General features: G+C 30.7%; 2 protein-coding genes across 2 annotated transcripts; both read right to left on the bottom strand.

Annotated features, from left to right (window-relative positions):
- Nucleotides 1-9,592: 9,592 nt before the first annotated feature.
- On the bottom strand, nt 9,593-12,814 carry LOC124833278 (glyceraldehyde-3-phosphate dehydrogenase, cytosolic-like). Its single transcript, XM_047307714.2, has 11 exons — nt 12,598-12,814; nt 12,358-12,458; nt 12,100-12,215; nt 11,920-12,019; nt 11,243-11,389; nt 11,109-11,169; nt 10,928-11,025; nt 10,617-10,759; nt 10,425-10,508; nt 10,193-10,282; nt 9,593-9,960 (listed from the first exon to the last, which is right to left on the bottom strand). Exons 1-11 carry the CDS (start codon nt 12,626-12,628, stop codon nt 9,918-9,920), a joined length of 1,014 nt encoding a protein of 337 aa, XP_047163670.1. The 5' UTR covers nt 12,629-12,814; the 3' UTR covers nt 9,593-9,917.
- A 4,712-nt stretch (nt 12,815-17,526) lies between these two features.
- LOC124833277 (glyceraldehyde-3-phosphate dehydrogenase, cytosolic-like) lies at nt 17,527-20,563 on the bottom strand. Its single transcript, XM_047307713.2, has 11 exons — nt 20,461-20,563; nt 20,143-20,243; nt 19,639-19,754; nt 19,437-19,536; nt 19,182-19,328; nt 19,026-19,086; nt 18,848-18,945; nt 18,537-18,679; nt 18,347-18,430; nt 18,114-18,203; nt 17,527-17,871 (listed from the first exon to the last, which is right to left on the bottom strand). The coding sequence occupies exons 1-11, from the start codon at nt 20,489-20,491 to the stop codon at nt 17,829-17,831; spliced, it is 1,014 nt and encodes a 337-aa protein (XP_047163669.1). The 5' UTR covers nt 20,492-20,563; the 3' UTR covers nt 17,527-17,828.
- Nucleotides 20,564-23,317: the final 2,754 nt, after the last annotated feature.

The following is a 23,317-nucleotide window of genomic DNA, read 5'->3' as shown; positions in this document are numbered from 1 at the left end:
CGAACGTCTTACTCTTCGGTCTTGACTTCGATTTCTTCCAAATTTTCTTCTTCCAGCGCCTTATCCAGCAGCTCGACTCCTTCTGCTCACATCCACACGGATGATCATTGCAATGACAAGGACGGACATACAAAACCAGACACGACAGGAAACGCAGGGTAAGCTTATGTAATTTAATTCATGCATAAACATACATTCCAAACAATCCAACAAAACAAAGTACATTTCATCATACATATCATACGAAGCCTAGTACTAGACTGACTGTCCGGACTGTATGAAATCTGTGTAGCTACAAGCGTTCGTGCACCTGGGTGATGTAGTAACTGGAATACTCTCATCAGTTGCCACCCGAGGTTAATCCTATTCATCCAAAGTACCCCTAAGGACGGGACCTCCTGCCGTTTCCACACATGACCTACCCTCCTCTACGTGAGGACGAGTACTCACGAAACATCAGGATGAACTGCCAGCACTAGCACAACCACAGTCATACTTTACAAATCTCAATTCTCAATCCTGAGTCGTTCCTCCCTGGAACGCTCGTACAAATCCACAACATTCTATTCATCTCATATTTTCTTCATTATTCTTTATCAATCATCTCAAGTTTGTCTTTCATTACCAATCATTTTAGTTTCAACTTTCACTTTCAACCATTTCAATTTCCTATTTGATCAAAAATTTATAAAGACGCCAGACTGAACGTAAATCCTCACTCAGAACGAGGACGAACACTTGAGACGAGACAGATAGGTCTCCAGTTACAGAATAGAATAAGACCGAGAGGTTTACTATCGGTTTGAGAGAGAACCGAGTGTAATAGATATAGCAAGGAACGAATGAACCGAACGTTCATTACAAAGTGAATCAATTATATGAACCGACTCTTGATAACTCTGACCGAACGCTGAAAAGACCTCGCCAAAGGCTACAAACTCTAGGCTGGAACCAATTCGATACAGACACTTCAAGATATTCCAACAATAATACTTAGAAGAATTCTCATGAAGAAACCGAACGCTTATGAATATTTAACTTATTTGATTTTACATCAAGAAATCCGAATGCCAGTAAATGACCGAGCACGGTAGAGAATAAAATTCTATTGAAGTTAAACGAACGCTATTTTCATCAAGATAGATTATACAAGAAACGAGTACGAGCGCTTGGTGTAAGATCGAGCACTACTCAGTACGAGCGCTTGGTGTAAGACCGAGCACTACTCAGTACGAGCGCTAGGTGTAAGACCGAGCACTAATAACTTCTAACAAAAGGCTTGATAGTTATAGTAAGATGTTATTGAAGTGGTGTTTACGAAAAACAGTAATATACAATTACATATATATATATATATATATATATATATATATATATATATATATATATATATATATATATATATATATATATACATTGAGTTTATCACAGTAGACTCAGACACAACTATGCTTGGCCGAACGCTCAAGAATAGTATTACCACACGAGGACGCTCGTCCTCAACTAGGATTCTCTCCAAATGAAAGAATCCCGTTTCAACTAGGTTCACCAGGGAAACCGAACGGTCAATGACTGTTCAGTAACGAACGTACACTTTTATATGAGAAATTTCATACCAGACTTGTTTATTTTCAAACTCATTTCTTAACATATAGTTTCTTAACTTTATACATTTATATCATAATCAACTTTCATACTTCATACAATCCATATCATATAAGTTTCTTATTTTTCATACATCAGATAGGGCAACCATCATCTATCATATGGTCAAATATCACAATACTCATACTTCACTTTAATTTTAGTAACTCAACGAACGTTCATTCAATCCAATCACATCAGTCATCATGCATCAAAATCATTCAATCAACTAAACGAACGTTCAAACATTTCAACAGCATACAAATTAAATTAAATAAGCTTCCCTTACCTCTGAGCGTGACCGAACGTTCCCAGATGCCGAAATACAATTTCCCCACCACAGGTTCTCCCACCGTCAACGCTCGACAATTCAAACTACAACAAGTGATAACCCGACACTATCAGAACCACTCATTTTAAGAATGGTGATCCACGCACGAACCCAGAACTGGGTTTGTATGTTTAGGGAAACGAGTGACAGAGCGAGGGGAAGGACTTACCAGCCCAGCTTCACAAACCGAACGGTTTATTTGGAAGCTCTTGACGTCGGAAGTGCTCCTACGGTCCCGGAATAGTGATTGGAGGAGAGAAAGTGGGTGTTTTCTCAGAAAGAAGATGAAGAGGATGTAGAGAGAAGGAGGAGAGATTGGGATTCTTCATAAATCTGAAAAGAGGGTGCATGCAGAGAGTGGGTAGGTTTTTCTGAAAATCCAAGTTTTGCTTCACACTTCAAAACGGACGTCCCCTCATCTGTCGACACCTGCTTTCCACTGACTGATTTCCGGGTCTCCTTCGCTTGACACCTGGCGTTCGTCATCTGAGTGTCGAGCCTCCCTCTTGACACGTGAATTTCACTAACGACACATGTTTGGATTTTACTGGTTCTGATATTTGATTTTACTGGTTCTGACATTTACTCTTTTTATAGTGAATAATAATAGTAATATTAAGAATTAATTAATGTTTTATTTATATATTTGTTATTTTGAGTCAAATCAATTTTAATTTTTTTAAATTAAATAATTTCGTTATTTTTTAAATTGAGATTATATTTAACTGTTATATAAATTTTATATTCATATTTTATTAAAATTGATATTTTTAATATGATTAAATTTATTTAAATTTATATTTTTTCATTAAATATTGTTTAAAAATTGTTTTAAAAATTTAAATATATTTGTGATGATATTTTATAACATTAAACTTTCCATTTTTATTTGAATATATATTTAAATTCTTAAAAAAATTAAATAAAGTTTAATGAAAATATGAATTTAATAGAAATATTAGTTTGAAAGACAAAATTGATTAATTAAAAAAAATAAATTAAATCAACAAATAAATAGAAATTAAATTGAGATTTAGACTATGATTTATCCGTGAAAAAATAAAAAAATTGTAAAATAAAAAAGTATAAAATATTAAAAAATAAATACAAAAATCACAAGAGCAACCCATATTTATTGTGTTAGTATTAGTAATGACAAAAAAAAATCTAATTATTACATATTTAAAAAATAAAATCTAATTAAAATCAATCAAAATATAAGAATCTAATAATTAAGATTTTAAGAGAAATATCAACGAACTGATTATTTTAACCAAACCAAATAAAAAAGAGTCGTATAACCGTCGGATGAAATAGTGAACTATCCAAATTACCATATCCAGCAATTCTCATTTGGTTTCTCTCTCCCAATTTACACTCGAGACAACCTCAACCTCGCCAAGGGAGAGAGAAGAAAAGAACCTATTCTTCCACAGAAAGGTGTTTGGTTTTGTCCGAGTTCACCCATTGGATCGATCCATGACCACCGTCCTCATCTTCCTTCTCCTCTTCTCTTTTTACTCCTCCTCTTTAAAAAACTCATAGAACAACATTAAAGTTCAACATTAAAAAGAAATTAACACCGAAAGCACTAAATACACTCATAGAACAACATTAAAGTTCAACTCGTATACATGGTTAATCTTGATTTTCCATTATCTCTTAGAAATAGTTCAAAGATCATCAATTGTATATTGTGTATCCTCATACTATTTCAAAACCCATTTGACTATATATGGCCTCAAAGGGTCATCAATGATCACGAAAAATAATTACGAGATCGTAGCATGTTTTATGTCATTTTATTCTTTGACTTATATATGTTCAAAATTCATCATCTTCCGACAGTTTGAATGGTTGAAATGGTGCCTACGTCGTATTTTGAAACATGGGAAGACAACAAAATGGTCCTCTTATGCATATATAGTAATAATAAAAATAATAAGATAATTACAATAATAATACATAAGATTGAAGAATATATTTGATGTTCATTTTTCTAAGGTTTCGTTCATTCATATCTATGTTCGTATGCATCCCCCATGGTGTTCTGGCTTATATATAATAATCCGAAAACAAGAGATTTTAGAATATCATCTACATTTCTCTTAAACTAACGTACATGCATCCAACCATAATATCGCCAATTACGGAAACAATTCCATTTAAGAAAATGTTCGGTGATGTGTTTGGTTCATGCACGTAAATATTCTCTATTTTATATATTTTATATAAGAAAGCCTATAATAAATTTTTTATAACTTTTTATTTACTTTATATTAAACAAATTCTTTTACTTAACCAAAGTCCTTAGACAGTTATTAGAAATATCCTTTACTTTTTAATATTAACAAGTGATATGTGACAAGTTCATCACAGAAGAATAAGTTTCTTACGAACCATGTATAATATTATCATAAAGAGAGAACATGAATAATACACAAACAGTAAGATCCAACTTAAAAGACAAGAAATTAGATAGAAAGAAAGATGAATAAAAGAAATTGTACATATCCGGTTTAAGAGATATGTTAAGTGATATGCAATATCATAAGATTCATTTAATATTGTCGACATAAATAATTATTATGTAATATTTTAAAATATATTTGTTGATATAAATATTTATATATTAATAATTTATGTTATTAAGTATAAATAATTTAAATATGTTATGATATTTTTAATATCATATATTTATAAAACATTTGATATATGAGCAACATATTATTATTATTATTATAATTATTTTATTAATTATTATATATAAGTTGTTATTTTACTGATATTATTTAATATTAATTTTGATATTTTATGTTTTTAATATATTAGTTATACTATTCAGAAATCCAATAAATAAATTTCATTAGAAAATAAATATTCTTTTATATATTTTTTTTAAAAGATTCAAACTCTTAATTTGAAAGTTAAAAAATTGTTTATAGATGAATCTTTTCCTGTATTTTAATCTTAAAAAGTATATAGGTTTAAACCCTTGTTTGGTCCTCGTATTTGTTGGTTAATCTCAAGTGGGTCCTCGTATTTTTTTCGGTCTCAATTGGGTTCATAAACTTGTAAAACTGAGCCAATTAAGCCCTCTCCGTTAAGTTTTCATAGACGGCGTTAAAATTAGCTGACGTGGTGCACACTTAATCTGCTGATGTATATGTCTTATATTACATGGAATTTGTTATTTAATTTGTTATTAAGTATTGTCTAAGTGTTATATGACGTGTTATCTTATATTATTTAATTGTCCAGATTAAGAATTTCTTCGGATTAGGAGATTTTTAATGAAATAGGGTTAGAGGCCGTGACCGGAAATAGCCCTCCGCCAACAACGATAGTGATGGTTGTTGACAATGGTGAGCGACGACGATCGGAATTGTTGCAGGTGGCACCCCTGATAACATAGTGAGCTTTTGAAAGAACCGGACTCTGACCCTCTCTCATTTTCGAAGCGCCTCCACCTCAGCTACTCCCACATCACTCCAACCATAGATTTGATTCTCCAAACCCTAAACCTCTTTCTCGAAGCTGGCCGCAATGTATTAGGCTTCCATCAGTGGCTCTCTTCTAATCCACAATTCACACACACTGACAACACATCATCGATGATGTCAAGCTCACTATCCTACAAAATATAAACCAGGGGCAATTGAATGGAGAAAAGGTGTTTATACGAAAAGTGAAAACAAGAAATGGATTCTACATCAGAGGAGCGACATTAGGTACCTATAAGCAAAAATGATTTTTCAATGTCTTCAAGGGCCCCGTCCCTAACTTCATCCTACAGTACCAAATCAAAATCACCATTAATTAAGACCGATCGATTGATGGAAGAAATATGCTAACTAACTCTTCATTAAAGCAATCACCTCGCCTCGTCTTTGATTTTCCTGTACTCCATTTTTTTGCCTATATCACAAAGATCTGCGCTTCACTCTCATGTGCATTGGAAAAACAGAGTTCAAATTCTAAACTCTTACTTTCCGAATCTTGGATGCAACCCAATGCCAACCAAGCCAACAGAAAATTAAAATTTTGGGAGAAGGTGTAGCTCTCGGCAGAGAAGCCACGGATATGGCCGCTGAAGTGGGTGGGAAATAATATGAAAAATGGCACTCGTATTAAAACTAAAATGAAAATCAAACAGTACAATATATCAAAGCTCTTTTTCTTTCTCTTCTCAACTTGCAGATTACTAAGGTTAAAATCGAACAAATCGAACCACCACAACGAGATTTCACTTTCACTGCGAATCAGACGAATCCGAATCCGGTGAACCAAACCCCTCCAAAAGCAGAAATCCGAAGAAGTCGTGACAACAATAAGGGCATAAAACCTTCTCGTAATAACCCTCGACGTCGTTGCCGAACACGGACACGAAGCGAAGACGAAGAAGACGCGATTGGGGTCCTTCTGGCGCTATAGGGCAGAGACCTTGGGCGCCGTCGGCGGAGACGAAGAAGACGCGTTTGGCGGCCGTGGCCCTTCTGTTGGCGGCATTGTTGGGAGCGCGAAGCGGGTCCAAGGGAGAAACGCAGAGGGTGAGCGAGTTTAGCGCTTGCATGATGGCGGAGAACGATGGCTGGGTGAGGTTACTGCTTCATCTTCTCTCGTGTGTTCTTCTACTGAATTTACAGATGAAATCCCTAATTCCCTTTCTCTAACCTTATTTTATTAAAAAATTCTTAACATTATTAATTCAATTTTGTGCCAAGTCAAACACGGTTAATTTAGTTAAAAAATTCCATAAATATAATAGTTTTACGTCAGCACATTAAGTGTGCACCATGTAAGCAAATTTTAACATCGTTTGTGAAAACTTAACGGACAAGGCTTAATTGATTCAATTTTTCAAATATTTGGACCTAATTGAGACAATTTTACAAGTTTATAGACCCAATTTAAACCGGAAAAAAAAAAATAAACCACTTGAGATTGACCAACAAATATGAAGATGAAATGAGGATTTAAACCAAAATATATATTAAGATTCTCCATTCTACTAAGATTTTATTACTTATCCAAAAGTTCACATCCGCTATATTCAAGATACCACTGAATTAAAAAAGTTGAGTTCATACATAAAAAAAGATAATATATATAGTTGTATTTATTAATTTAATTTAATAATTTAATTTTCTATATAATATTAATTTTTCATTACTACGTTAGTATATATTTTATTATTTTATTCTTATTTAAATCATTCTTAATTTAATATAATTTATATATATATATATATATATATATATATATAGGTTTGTTAATTTATGTAATTTCTTAAAGTGTATCAAATTTTAGTTGATAAAAATACCTCATATATTATGTATTCTAAATTTTAAGGTTAACGCGGTATTTGAATAGTTTCTGATTTTTTATTTTAAATTAAAATAAAAATTATTAAAATACTTCTGTATTTAAAGTATGTTTTTTTTTATGAATAGAGATTTTTTATGACTTGAGAAGTCCACCTTATTTATAGGCATAAAGTTGCATGCCTTTACGCAATCCACGCCATCAGATCAAGTCTTATTCAACGGCCCCATTCAAACAACTCCATAACTTTTGTCAGCGCAAGAAACATTAACGACCATGTGTCCAAAGAGTAATGATTTTATTTTTAGAAAACAACAGAAACCACCCCACACAACCAACCGCAGGTTCAACCAGACTGATTCATAGTCCCTTTCACCGATTATTTTCTGCTCGGGCTGGGGGAGTTTGTGAACCGGCCGGTCAACACAATCTTAAAGTGAACGGTCGGTCAACCCTCCAAAAGTTCTAAAACAACACAAACCAATCGGTCACTACTAACGTCAATGATCGACATTTTGTATATTAAGATACCATCAAGATAATTAACAATATAAAACATGTTTATAATATATTGGGTTGTGATTGGACCAACCTTAAACAAAAGACCACTTCAGAGCCTATAAATACAAATGTATGGTAAAGAGGTAAGACATGACATTTATTGAACATTTAAGACTTAAGTGTGATAACCGATCGGTAACTGAAAATTGACTTAAGCGTCGGAGTGCCTTTGACAGGTACCCACCCACTCGGACTTGGACTTTACAGGAGAAGATTCAACAAAATATTGAAGGAGAAGAGAGAAACTGAGAAAAGTGATTGGTTAAAAGTGTGAAAATGTAATTCTCGACCCTACATTACAATCCCGAGACACCGAATAAATTCCCTAGGAGTACTATAACTCGCATGATATAGACCACGAAGGTGAACCGCAATGAGAAACATACTTGCCCCATTAGCATGCATATAATGGAGCAACCAGCCCCCTTCAACATCTTTCAAAACGTGTTCTACGCTGTTGAAAGCTAGATCCACATGAGGTGTGTATAGCTAAAAAAACGCCAATCACTATTTGAATGACTAAACAAATACCAACTAACGAACCGAAGGCCCACCAATAACTAAGATTGCTCGAGGTTGGATAATCTATCAAATGTTGATTAAGTGTGAAGGATACAAGTTCTTTAAGAAGAGAGAATCGTTGGTTCTTATAGTCATTTTTGGATCTTTCCTATCGTGACAAACAAATATGGAAACTAAATATGTAATTAAGCCTGAAATAAAAGTAAATTTATATTAAAATAATAAAAGGCTTTCCATTAAGGATAAAATAAATACTAAAAGTCAATAAGCTTTTAGTGTTTTAGTTTTCGTTTTGAAGTCATGAGACATTAAACAATTAGTCGTTAAAAGTTGATATGATATGATTGTCTCATTTATATAATTAATCTTTTCATTTTTTAACATTGTTTGGTTATTTAATTAATTATTTTTACTTTAATCTTAATATTTGTTTGAGCTAAATAACCAAATTACAGTTTCATAATTGTAATTATATATAATTGAAAAACCCTTTAATAAATTTCATCTTGGTAAAACATAAGGTACAACCCCAATTAGAAATAAAAGTATGAACTCTTTTTAGTGTTGGCTGTTTAACAAATTTCACAAATCAATTATGATCTTTTAAGCAATCTAGGAATGTTCTCATCAAAGAATTAAGATTAAATCAATTTTATGAATTATTGAATTCAACTTATTGGATTTGAATGGTAAGTTACATAGAAAAAGTTAGTAGAATTTCCAAACTTTCTTTTAAAAATTTATATCTCTATTTTTATCATTATCCTTAATTTAATTATATTTAATTATTATTCCCTTTGTTATTCCAAAACCTTAATTTCCCATTTTATCTTTACTTTTTTATTATGCAAAATATTATCTTTATTTTTATTTTTACATTTATAAAGATTTTACGTACATGTTATAAATTTTTACATTTATCAAACAACTATCCAATGAATGTGTAAATTTATTTCTTTTGAAGAGAAGTATTTCCCAACATTCATTTCTTATAATTCATCCACCTCATCCAAATGTTGTGCTTTTAATTAACATTGAGCTACTTATTTTTATAGGTTGGTTTAATACTATAAATTGACATCAAATTTAATTGCCATTTGCATATGTCAATAACCTTGTGTGCAGTCCTATGATTTTTTCCGAACTCTAATTATAAGAGACACTGTTAATAAATTTATTGAGAAGGATAAAGTGCAAGAGATATAAATATGAACCAGAAAATCTCTCAAAATTTTGATATTATTAATTTAGATATAAACTACAAAATTTCTATAGAACTTTGATGCCAAAGAAAACATAACTTGGAAATTACCAATTAAAACTACCATTGGCATCAATATTCTGAAGTTGAGGTTGTTCTAAGCGACAGACAACAATCACTTGAACTTTTGTCACATTAATATTTCAAACACTACTACTTATAAAAGAAAAATCAGCCGAATGAAGAACCAAACTCCTCGTAGCTCGTTGATATCATTATTCATTTTATTTGATGCTGCAAAAGGTTGAGGTTTGGACCAAGTTCCTTGTATCATTACACTGAGGCCATGTGTCGAATCAAGTCAACAACACGTGTGCTGAAAGAAAAGAAAGAAGGAAAAATTTAGATGGAAATTATGATGTATTAAAAACATTATCTTAGTGACAATTGAATTACTGCAAAGATGTGATTATTGAACCAGCTTTATAGCAGTTCCTGTTTAAACAATACTAAGGTTGTTCCATCAAAAGTTAAGTTGTTTTTATACATCTTAGAGTGGTTTCAAAGAAAAAAGATAAGCAGTTTAAAGGCATAGAACTGTGTTTTACCTGTAGCCCCATTCATTATCATACCAAGAGACAAGTTTCACAAAGTTGTTGTTCAATGAAATTCCAGCCTTTGCATCAAAAATGCTTGACCTGCCACCATATAGATCACAACATAGTAAGATTTATTACACACCAACCTTTTAAACTAAGCCACAAACACTTAGTTGTTAATCCTTTTTCCTAAATTTTTCTAAGCTAAAAGCCAAAAACTTGATCATGTTAGATGCATCACCTGTTGTCACCAACAAAATCAGTAGACACAACATCATCCTCTGTGTAACCAAGGATTCCCTTCATACATCCCTCAGATGCTTCCCTGTGAACAAAAATGGATACATGTGATGAGGACTCATTGAATGTGTTGCATCTGAACATATATAAACAAAAACAGTGTTTCAAAGCTAGAAAATTTGGTTTATCTCACTTCACAGCAGCTTTAATCTCATCATAACTAGCTCCTTTTTCAAGCCTAACAGTGAGGTCAACCACTGAAACATCTACAGTTGGAACTCTGAAAGCCATTCCTGTCAACTTGTTGTTAAGGGCTGGGAGCACCTTGGCAACAGCCTGAACAATTCCAAAAGGGACATTGTTATTTCCAGGAACAATTGTTGTGGATACAAAACTAGTATAAGAAGAATATACTGAGTAGGAAACTAAGAGGAACATATTTTAGTAAATATAAACATATAGAAAGAAAATAATATAACATTTCTTGCATTGTATGTTAGATACCTTAGCAGCCCCTGTACTGCTAGGAATGATGTTGCAGGAAGCAGCTCTACCACCTCTCCAATCCTTCATTGATGGCCCATCAACAGTCTTTTGAGTGGCTATGTAACGAAGAAAGACAAGTTGGTTAAATAATGAATCATTTGAAACCATAAAAGAAATGTAAAACAGTATATGATATTACCTGTCATGGAGTGAACAGTGCTCATGAGACCCTCAACAATTCCAAATTTGTCATGAATAACCTGAATATATTTGGACGTTGTAAGTTAATTTGGATTTTGTTTGGGTACAATGAGGGTCTTTATAATAAATTACCTTTGCAAGTGGAGCAAGACAGTTGGTGGTACAACTAGCATTAGAAACGACCGTGATATCAGACTTGTACTCTTTTTCATTGACTCCAACAACAAACATAGGAGCATCCTTGCTTGGTGCAGAAATTATAACCTTCTTTGCACCTCCCTAAGATGAAATGACATGACAAAATCAGGAAAAGGTATAAAAAATTGTAACTGTTTTAAGACATTAAACATTAAAATATTAGTTTATGATATATTCTTCCTGAAAAATACGGTTTCTAGAGAAAAGAAATTTTGTACAGATACATGTACAAGATGAACAATTTCCACATTTTATTATTGATAAGTCTAGATCATGAAACTGTGCCAAATTGTACTTAAGTGTTTGTTTGTAAAACTGATGAATGAAATTGATTTTATAGAATCATTTCTAAACAGAAACGATTTTGAGGTGAAGCCATTTGTGGGTTTATCTTTCTATCCCAAAAACTAGTAGTTAGTTGTAAAATTAAACAATAAATTTTGATCCACCACACAGAGAATAACTGGCTAGATGATTAAACTTGTGACTGTTAACCTAAAATCACATTTCCATTTCAAAGTAAAACCAAGCACACTAAGAAAGTTTGCCAAGATATTCTTAGTAAACTTTTCCCTTCATTTTTTTACTAAACATAATTAATAATGAGAAACCTTCAGATGGGCAGCAGCTTTGTCTTTATCAGTGAAAACTCCTGTGGACTCAACAATAAAATCAGCTCCAGATTCACCCCATGGAATTTCCTCTGGGTTCCTAATAAAATCAGAAAACAATTTTAGTCTCAGGTATTGCATCCACATCCAACTTAATTAACACATAAAAAGAAACTATACCTTATACCATACACATTGACTGAGCTAGAACCAAAGAGAAGGGTTTTACTGTCCTTAATCTTAATCTCACAGTTTTTGAACTGACCATGAACAGTATCATACTTGAACATGTAAGCCTGTAGAAAACAATTCCAAATTACTAATCAACAAAACTTATTATGGTTTGATAAATCTAACGAACACATGGTGGGTATACAAATCAAAGCTGGAAAAAAAAATCAAAATCTCTTTTTCATTGCAATTCTTAAACCCAATTACCATGTAATCAGTTGTGATGAAAGGGTCATTAACAGCAACAAGCTCTACGTCATCTCTTTGTAGGGCCACCCTAGCAACCAAACGACCAATCCTTCCAAATCCTTCATCACCACAAAGAAAGAGCACAAACACATTAGTTATATATTATTAATTATTACCAAGGTACAACTATATGAACAAGTTTCTTTAGTTTTCTTCATTGCTAAGAAAAAAAGAAAGAAAATGGCATTGTTAGAATACCATTGATGCCAATCTTGGTCTTCTGTGCCATGATATCTCTACTATGGTTTAGTTGACACAAGGAAAAGGGAAGAATAGAACACGGTGAAAATAAGTGAGAAAATTAAGTGACAGTGATGAATAAAGGTGTTCGTAGCTATATATATAAGTTGAGTGAATGTGTGTGAAGGAAAATAAATGTAAGGTTTTGTGTGTCATGCACTAAGAAGCTTCCGTTTCTTTCCGAAGAAAGTTTCAAAGAATTGCATTGTCAAACAAAAAGAATAACAACTTTCATGTAGAATCGGTAAAAGTAATTTTCCTACTAAATTATTGACTATAACTAAAAATTGAGTCAAAAGAAAATTGTGTTTTAAAACATGTAATAATATAAATCTAATTTTCCATTATTTTTATTTTAATTACCTAAATTTCTATATAAGTATACCACATCCTTCCTTAATTTTTTTTAATTATACATATTTAAATTAAGTTTAAAATTTTAAAAAAAATTATTAAGTCTTAATTTTAATATTTAACGTCAATAATTCTTAAAATTTATTTTTATCATTTTTTTTATTTTACATATGCTTTCGTTTTACGATAACATTTTTTAATTTGTTATAAGAAAGTGTAGTCAGTGGTACGACTTGTTTTTTTATGTAGTTTTTTTTTCTTTAGAGGATAGTTAACTCGTGTAAAAAGTTACATTGATATTACTCCTTGATATTTAAGTCGTGTAAAAATATTACAATTTGCATATTGGACAAAATCACATACCTCTGTAATAACAATTAATTCATAAGATGTTAATAAGTTTTTTAATTCTGTTTATTAATACTCCACTTTTACCCATATTAATCATCATTAAATTATTTAATTATAATATACACTACCAACACTCTTTATTGTTTTTATTTTTTAAATAGTTAAATAAGTGTACAAATACTTTTGTTTTCTTAGTTTTTTTAACTCCATTAACTATTAAGATAATTGAGTATATATATACATGTCTATTTATTAACAAAAAAAAATGTCAATATATACAATTAATCTTAGAGGGAACTAGAGTATGTAACCATTTGTTTTTCACTTTAGAAATTTAAAATCCCTAACCGTTCTCTTACAACTAATCCATTTTCCAATTAAATGAGTTTTACAATATACATTAAATAAGTTTGTCCATATATTGAATAGAGAAGTCTAAAATGTACATTATATAAGTATGTCAATATATTAAATGAGTATAACGATACATATATTAGACAAGTTAGTCAATGCACTGATTAGAGAAGTAACAATATACATTAAATAAGTTCATACACTAATTTATATTTTTAGCGAGTTTACTATGTATATCTTTTGTAATTTAAATATGTTATTATATTTTGTACATACTTTATCCTTTATATTTTTACAACAGCTACTATTTATATTTTTATAGACATATTCACTTTCTAAATATATAAATCACTTTTTAGATTAATTTTATACAAAATTTAATTATAAACTTAAAAATATTTATTATTTCTTTCTTCCAATCTCTAAATCTCTCTTAATAAATACAGAAAGAAACAAACACGTACTTAAGCAAGTGTTTAAAACTAGTTAGAATAATAAAAGCATAAACTCTTTTTAAAGCTAGTTGTTTAACAAATTTCACAAATCAATTAAGATCTTTTAAACAATCTAGGAATGCTCTCTTCAAATAATTAAGATTAAATCAATTTTATGAATCATTAGATTCAGCCTATTTGATTGAAGGGTAAATTACATTGAAAAAGTTAGTAAAATTTCCGAACTTTCTTTTATAAATTTACATCTATACTTTTATCATTATCCTTAGTCTAATTCCTTTTAATTATTATGTTCTTTCTTGTTCTAAAACCTCCAATCTCTAATTTATCTTTATTTTTTTATTATGAAAAATATTATCTTTATTTTTGTTTTTAAATTAAAGAAATCTTATAATTTATTTTACTTATAAAAAATTTCTATTGACATAATAATAAGTAATGCTCAATTTCAAGATGTCATAAGTTATTACAAATATCGAACACGGTAAAGTTTTCTTAGTGTAGAAACCTATTTTTCAAAAACTCAATATTTAAACATATAGAAATAAGTCAAATCGTAATAGTTTCAAAAACAATATCCAAATTACATAATTAAAAAGAAATTAAAATAACCAAAGAAATTAAAATAACTCCAAATTGCATTGTCTAAAAAGTATAAACAAAGGAACTTTTCAAGAAAACCTAAATATTTCCCCATCATCTCACGAATCTATCATGCTTCTGGAACATCTGCAATATCACTTGTTCACGTATAATTCATTATACGATCATAGCTGAAAATGCCAAATAACAAACACAAACACAAACAAGTATGAGGTAAGTAACCGTTAAAACAAACCATAACGATACAATATATGATTATCAATAACATTACATTACATCAAACAAGTAACCCATCCTTATAGTAATTAACACAATGAATCATTAATTTCATCATCAACATAATCATCAGTCATCCTTCGATCCTTGGTGTCGTCATTAACATCATGCATGCAGACCATCGGTCTATCCCTTCATCAACACTTAAGCCAACTACACCACCGTGGTAACCACCACGATCATAACCACATCACTATCAACATAACATCATCAGGAGCATCACCATGACCATCATGCATATCCTCACCATGAACATCCCCATTATCATGAACTCCAAAGTCACACTCCTATACCCTACCTCATACACCTATTATATCGACAAGCTCACTTGAGTTGTCCCATCCTCGCGCTAAAGGACCTGCTTCCATGCTCTGCAAGGATTTATGAGTAAAAACATCGGCACATCGTGCACCGGCTACTATACTCAGCAACGAGCCAAAGACCATACAAAACATCATTCTCCCACACAAAAAAGGTGTAACATTTGAGCATCACTCTCTTTTTGCACAGAAGGTCAAAGATAGCCCTTATCCCCTATCATACAGTAGATAATACCAACTTAAAATTTATTAGGTACAACAAGCAAACACGTCATTCACCTCTCATGCTCAATGGTCAATCACACATCTTTGTACAATCCATCACTTTTCCATGCTCCAACATTAATCAAGAGTCAAATCCAACTCCAATCGTAGCATTTAACTCATTTTCCATGCTAAACAACACATCTTGTAGTCCAACCAGCTTGGCCCTTGTCCATTCTTCTTCAAAACCCAATTTTCCATAAAATACACTAGGATAATTGATTATCGTCAATGATAATCAATTATTCCAGTAAGGTTTACAATCTAAAACTTCCAAATTTCAAGCTACGCGAAAATAATTGATTATCACTCAAGATAATCAATTATTTCAAAAACCAAACTCATAAAATGACTCGCGGATAATCAATTATTACTCAAGATATTTATTCCTAAAATCAAACCACACAAGAAAGATTCAAAAGACTTATACAATGTATACAACATCTCTAAACTTCAAGAAAACCAGATTAACACCTCATACACACATTCAAGTATCCTGGATACATGGAAAATACCTAGATACTTATATCATGCCACATGAATCATACCAAATCCAATAAAAATGCATATTAGACAACCAAACATCTCAACATTCATTAATTATACATAAATCACCTACATTATTAATTCGTATGAACCAAACTTGTATGCTATAATCCTCAACATACATCACAACCTAAAACCATTCCTCATATCACACCAGCAGATCATACGTTTTCTTTATATATAACCCTCATCACACATGCAATTTCATAACCCTTAAAATAACCCTATCATCATAAGGGAACCCCACAATAATCATGGTATACACCATATCATAGTGCAGAAATACATTCCCATACCACTCAAGAAAATTAAGAACATACCTACATTCCCATACCTTTGTCAATGCAAGGGTTTTCTCTACACACAAGATAAGCCAACACCAACCCTTTCATGCTTTTGGTACCTAGCTAGGAGTCCCTTCTTCTCCTTCCACTTTCGCACAGGTTTCTCCCTCTCCACAACTCTCTTTGCTAGATTCACGTTCTAAGCAAAATTATAAATAAAAATACAAATTTCTCCTTAAAACTTCTCTCCCTAGGACTTGAACCCACATCCATTCAATCGCAGTCAACATCTCTACCAACAAGCCAATACATCACATTGATAATCACACACATCACAAATTCAACAATAATAAAACAAAATCAATAAATAATATAAAATTCATGTCATTTTTTCGAGTCATAATAGGTAAACTTTTATCCATTTTCTACATATCATAAACTTTTACATTTATCAAACAACTATCAAGTCAATGACTGTGTAAACTATTTTCTTTTGAAGAAAAGTATTTCCCAACATTCATTTCTTATAATTCTTTCACCTCATCCATATGTCATGCTTTTAATTAACACTAAGCTATTTATTTTTATGGGTTAGTTTAATCCTATAAATTGACATTAAATTTAATTTCTTATATTTATGGATGCCTATAACCTTGTGTGTTGTCTTATATGTTGGAAGTCTCACATCGACTAAAAATAAAACCAATTTAAAGTATATAAGTGGGTAAAAATCTCACCTTACAAGTCGATTTTGTGGGATTGAGTCAGGCTCAAAGTTCACTTTTTAATATGGTATTAGAGCCAGATTAGAACCTACCCTAGTGAGATTTGTGTAGACATATTGTTTCACCCGCTATCGAACTATCCATTATTATCTAGTCTCACACTCGATATGTATATATCGGTGTGGGGAGTGTGTGTTGGAAGTCCTACATCGACTAGAGATAAGACTAATTTAGAATATACAAGTTTAAACTTTACTTTTTAATATTATATTTTACGAAGTCTGAATATAGGATACAATGCTAATAAATTTATTGAGAAGGATAAAGTGCAAGATATATAAATATGAACCTGAAAGTCTCTCAAAATTTTGATATTACTAATATAGATAATAACTACAAAATTTCTCTAGAATTTTGATGCCAAAGAAAACTTAACTTGGAAATTACCAATTAAAACTATCATTGGCAAGTTTAGGTTGTTCTAAGCGATAGACAACAATCACTTGAACTTTTGTTACATTAATATTTCAAACCCTACTACTTATAATAGAAAAATCAGCCGAATGAAGAACCAAACTCCTCGTAGCTCGTTGATATCATTATTCATTTTATTTAATGCTGCAAAAGGTTGAGGTTTGGACCAAGTTCCTTCTATCATTACACTGAGGCCATGTGTCGAATCAAGTCCACAACACGTGTGCTGAAAGAAAAATTTAGATGGAAATTATGATATATTAAAAACATTATCTTTACGAACTGCATTAAATAATGCAGAATTGACTGAATCACTGCAAAGATGTGATTATTGAACCAGCTTTATAGCAGTTCTTGTTTAAACAATACTAAGGTTGTTCCATCAAAAATTTAAGTTGTTTTTATACATCTTAGTGTGGTTTCAAAGAAAAAAGATAAACAGTTTGAAGGCATAGAACTCTGTTTTACCTGTAGCCCCATTCATTATCATACCAAGAGACAAGTTTCACAAAGTTGTTGTTCAATGAAATTCCAGCCTTTGCATCAAAAATGCTTGACCTGCCACCATATAGATCACAACATAGTAAGATTTATTACACACCAACCTTTTCAACGTAAGCCACAAACACTTAGTTGTTAATCCTTTTTCCTAAATTTTTCTAAGCTAAAAGCCAAAAACTTGATCATTTTAGATGCATCACCTGTTGTCACCAACAAAATCAGTAGACACAACATCATCCTCTGTGTAACCAAGGATTCCCTTCATACATCCCTCAGATGCTTCCCTGTGAACAAAAATGGATACATGTGATGAGGACTCATTGAATGTGTTGCATCTGAACATATAAACAAAAACAGTGTTTCAAAGCTAGAAAATTTGGTTTATCTCACTTCACAGCAGCTTTAATCTCATCATAACTAGCTCCTTTTTCAAGCCTAACAGTGAGGTCAACCACTGAAACATCTACAGTTGGAACTCTGAAAGCCATTCCTGTCAACTTGTTGTTAAGGGCTGGAAGCACCTTAGCAACAGCCTGAACAATTCCAAAAGGGACATTGTTATTTCCAGGAACAATTGTTGTGGATACAAAACTAGTATAAGAAGAATATACTGAGTAGGAAACTAAGAGGAACATATTTTAGTAAATATAAACACATAGAAAGAAAATAATATAACATTTCTTGCATCGTATGTTAGATACCTTAGCAGCCCCTGTACTACTAGGAATGATGTTGCAGGAAGCAGCTCTACCACCTCTCCAATCCTTCATTGATGGTCCATCAACAGTCTTTTGAGTGGCTATGTAATGAAGAAAGACAAGTTGGTTAAATAATGAATCATATGAAACCAAAAACAATGCAAAGCACCGTAACACTTACCAGTCATGGAATGAACAGTGCTCATGAGACCCTCAACAATTCCAAATTTTTCATTAATAACCTGAATATATTTGAACATTGTCACTTAATTTGGATCTTTTTTTTTTTGCATAATTAGAGTCTTTGTTTTCAACTTCAATAGATTACAATGGTTACCTTTGCAAGTGGAGCAAGACAGTTGGTGGTACAACTAGCATTAGAAACAACAGTAATATCAGACTTGTATTCTTTTTCATTGACTCCAACAACAAACATAGGAGCATCCTTGCTTGGTGCAGAGATAATAACCTTCTTTGCACCTCCCTAATTTCAAAGAATATGATCAAACAGTTAAAATCGGTGTGTAATTATATCTGTAAATTAATTTTATTTTTAAGATTTTCATTTTTCCTAGACAAAGTGTTTGCAAACCTTCAAGTGAGCAGAAGCCTTGTCTTTATCAGTGAAAACTCCAGTGGATTCAACAACATAATCAGCTCCAGCCTCACCCCATGGAATTTCCTCTGGGTTCCTGATTAGAAATAAATAAATAAATTGGTTCATTGTATAATATATTAATGAAATTGAAACCATATTTTATATAATTTACTTAATTAATAAAATTAATCGGTACCTGAAACCATATACAGAAACTGAGCTGCTACCAAAGAGAAGGGTTTTATCATCCTTGGTCTTAACGTCACAGTTCTTGAATTGCCCATGAACAGTATCATATTTGAACATGTAAGTCTGCAAGAAAGAACTTGAAATTACTAACGGAGAAAACCCAGCAATCTTTTATTACTAGAAAGCAATGCCATGACTACAAAATCAAATTTCAAACCAGACTAGCTTTCTTCATTGAAATTATCAAACCAAACAAATTAGTAATTATTAATTGAATGTGTCCTATGTTTTCTTTACATGGATGGATTTAGTGTATTCTCGTGATTTATGTGTTCTATTATTCATATGATAATAGATAACTGATCAATTTTGAAGTGTTAGTGTATCTGAGATGACAAAATTTATAATAGTATTTAAATATAAATTTTATTAAAAAAATACAAATAATTAGAGTATGAAAAACTAAACATTAGTAGACAAAAAAATTAGAAGTAATAAGAACTTCATTTACCATATAATCAATTGAGATGAAAGGATCATTAACAGCAACAAGCTCAACATCATCTCTTTGCATTGCCACCCTAGCAACCAAACGACCAATTCTTCCAAATCCTTCATCATCACAGCCAAGTGAACAACATTACATATAATTAAGTATTACCAAGGTAAAAAAAAAAAAAAAAACATCAAGAGAATTTTCTTTGGTTTTTAATGTTGTCAAAAGATGAAGTACACATCTCTTTACCAATGATTAAAAATTCCCACATTGAGAAATTTGACACAAAAATTCAAAAAAGTTGTGAAAAGAAAATTAGGGTTATTGGAGTACCATTGATGCCAATCTTGACCTTTTGAGCCATGATCTCTCTTCTAGTTTAGCTAACACAAAAGGATGAAAAGAGTGTAATAGAAGACAATGAATGTGTATTAAGAAGAAAGTGACAATGCAAAAACATGTGTATAGATCTCTCTATATATACTTATAATCTAATGATCATTATTATGTGAAGCGAAATACGTGTAAGTTGTGAGTTATAAAATCCCTTTGTTTCGAAAGAAAGTTTCAAGAACTTACATCATTGAATCATAAAATACACAAAATAACAATAACTTTCATGTAGAATAGGTAAAGGTTAACTTTTCTCAAAAAATTAAGGGCTAAAAATAGAAGAGGTTAAGAAGATAAACTTAACATTGAATATATAAAGTAGTTTATACTATTTTCAATTTAAATATGCAATAATTCTTGAATAAAAGTATTAACACCAGAAAAAAAAAACATAATGTATTTGAAACTATGTGATAAAAATCTTTTATTTATTTTAATTTTTATCGTTTAATCAAAATGTATCATCTCAATGTAATTTATCACTTGTTTACTCTTTCACTCTCCAATATTATGGTGCATTAGAGAAAAATAATTTTTAAAATATTAAATAGTTAAAATTAATATTAGTTATATATTTTTAATAAATGATAAAATAGTTAAAATTCATAACATGTTAATTAATTTGTATAATATTTATAAATTAACTAATAGTTTTATTCTACTTTGTAATTTTATTTTTTTATTTTAAAAATGAAGACTTAAAATATAAATTAAGTATTTGGACACATATACAATAATATGTTCTCGTTCTTATTTTTATTCCTTACCTATTTTATTACTATTCCATTTTGTTTCTTCAATATTATAAATTATGATAGTGTTACTCACATTTTTCTTACCTATAGATTAATTTTTTAAGGAAATAAAAAACTATTTTCTATTTATGACTTTTAACAAATTTAGTGCACTTAAGTTCCTTTTATTAAAAATATTTTTTAAATGTATAATATATTATGATTAAATGAAATTTAGTTGTTTAGGATTTAATTTTATCATATTAATCATGGATTTAGTTGATAAATTATTGATATTATGGATTTAATTTATATATTGATATTTAATATTAGATAGAACATGTGTATCCTTTTATATTGAATAATTAGTATTATTATATTTTTTTATTGTGGTTTTTATTATTTTGTAAACAATTATTTGATTAATATTTGAGATAATAACGGAACGAGTATAATTCAAGATATATTCGTTCTTCAATGAGAATGAAAATAAAATGTAACAAAAATTTCATTTTCATTGTATAATATGATAAAAATATATTGTGAAATTCAAATTTAACCTTTCTGTATCATCTCTGTAACATCCCAATATCTCACATTGGATAATTCATATTATTACATTTACAGTAACATCCCGTAATCTCACACTTAAAAATTCACAGTTGATATACATATTTTAAACTCAGATTTCAACTATAATCTCCTAAGTATAACTTGAATCCTTCTAACTTATCTTCGATCTCTTTCTTCATTGGTATTGCTTCAGACGACATTCCTTCATCTGCTCCCGTATAATATCACGCATTATACGATCATCGCATTCACATGCACACACATGTAAGGGTGAGCTAACAATTCAATACAATAAACATACCTCGATACCAAACCATACTATGCTTACTTTACCAGATCAAATTACATAAACAAATATGAGTTATACACTAAACCACATTGCATGCATCAATATATATCAAACACCAAATCAGAATGCATACACCAATATGCATCATGCATACACCAATATGCATCATGCATACACCAATATGCATCATGCATACACCAATATGCATCAAACACCAAATCAGAATGCATACACCAATATGCATCACGTCCATCCATCCCAAAAGTCATACAAATTGACTATATCGCATACATTCACATACTCTCCACATAAATCACATCATTATAATTCACAATCATATTCAGATGCATAAATTCAAATCTAATAAAGTCCAATTATTTCAGAAATCATACAAACTGAATATATTCCAACAAGATATATTACACAATAATTTAACAGTACATAATCTGTTCAATAGGATTTAAGTTAAAAACTCGTCGAGTATACTTCCAGGAAAGAGAGGTGCGTCACAATGGGCAACTTAAGTACCAAATCTTTCCTTAGCCAAAGCGTTCCTCAACTAGTTTTTAACAAATTTCTTATTTACAGATTTAAAACAATAGCATATAATATTAACACCGAAAGTTAATATAGATATCAAAAAATAGAAATTAAGCAATATTGAGATCCCTGAGAAGATACGAAATTAATATCTATAAATCTGTAACTCCGATTTCAAATCTGAATGGTCACAATACTTCACTATTTGTTATAAATTACATATTAAAATTTCAGGTTGATCCAACGGTTAACTAGATAGATATTGAGGTTTTACCGAGGTAATTCAGGTGCAGAATTTTAAGTGGTTTTTGGTTATACTCAAAATGCGGAACTAATTTCCCTAATCACAGACATTTAATTTCAAATCTGAACGGTCAAAATGACTTAATATGTCTTATGAATTACATACTAAATTTTGGGCTCAATCTAACGGTAAATAAAATATATATGAAATGTTTACCATAATAACTTAAGAACAGAAATATAGTGTTCATCAGATTTTTCAAAACTTAAAAATTATTTTCTCCAAACATAGACTTTCAATTTATAATCCGATCGGTCAAAGTGTATTAATATATCTTAGGAATCATATATAAAATTTTCAAGTTGATCTAACGGTCAAATAAGTCGTAATATATATTTTACCGAGATGACTCAGTAA

This window comes from Vigna umbellata, chromosome 4, assembly GCF_029865625.1.
Source record: "Vigna umbellata cultivar VRB3 chromosome 4, Vumbellata_1.0, whole genome shotgun sequence".
Taxonomy (NCBI): domain Eukaryota; kingdom Viridiplantae; phylum Streptophyta; class Magnoliopsida; order Fabales; family Fabaceae; genus Vigna; species Vigna umbellata.
Note: the sequence above shows the minus strand (reverse complement) of the source record. Positions and strands in the feature narration are given on the sequence as shown.

What these genes read in the sequence shown, in the direction of transcription:
- LOC124833278 (XM_047307714.2), bottom strand. Translation starts at nt 12,628, where the DNA reads ATGGCACAGAAGACCAAGATTGGCATCAATG. An exon ending in TCATCACAACTGATTACATG is followed by an intron (nt 12,216 to 12,357) that starts GTAATTGGGTTT and finishes TGTTTTCTACAG; the next exon opens with GCTTACATGTTCAAGTATGA. An exon ending in GTCTTGCTCCACTTGCAAAG is followed by an intron (nt 11,170 to 11,242) that starts GTAATTTATTAT and finishes AAATATATTCAG; the next exon opens with GTTATTCATGACAAATTTGG.
- LOC124833277 (XM_047307713.2), bottom strand. Translation starts at nt 20,491, where the DNA reads ATGGCTCAAAAGGTCAAGATTGGCATCAATG. An exon ending in TCATCTCAATTGATTATATG is followed by an intron (nt 19,755 to 20,142) that starts GTAAATGAAGTT and finishes TCTTTCTTGCAG; the next exon opens with ACTTACATGTTCAAATATGA. An exon ending in CACTGTTCATTCCATGACTG is followed by an intron (nt 18,946 to 19,025) that starts GTAAGTGTTACG and finishes TTCATTACATAG; the next exon opens with CCACTCAAAAGACTGTTGAT.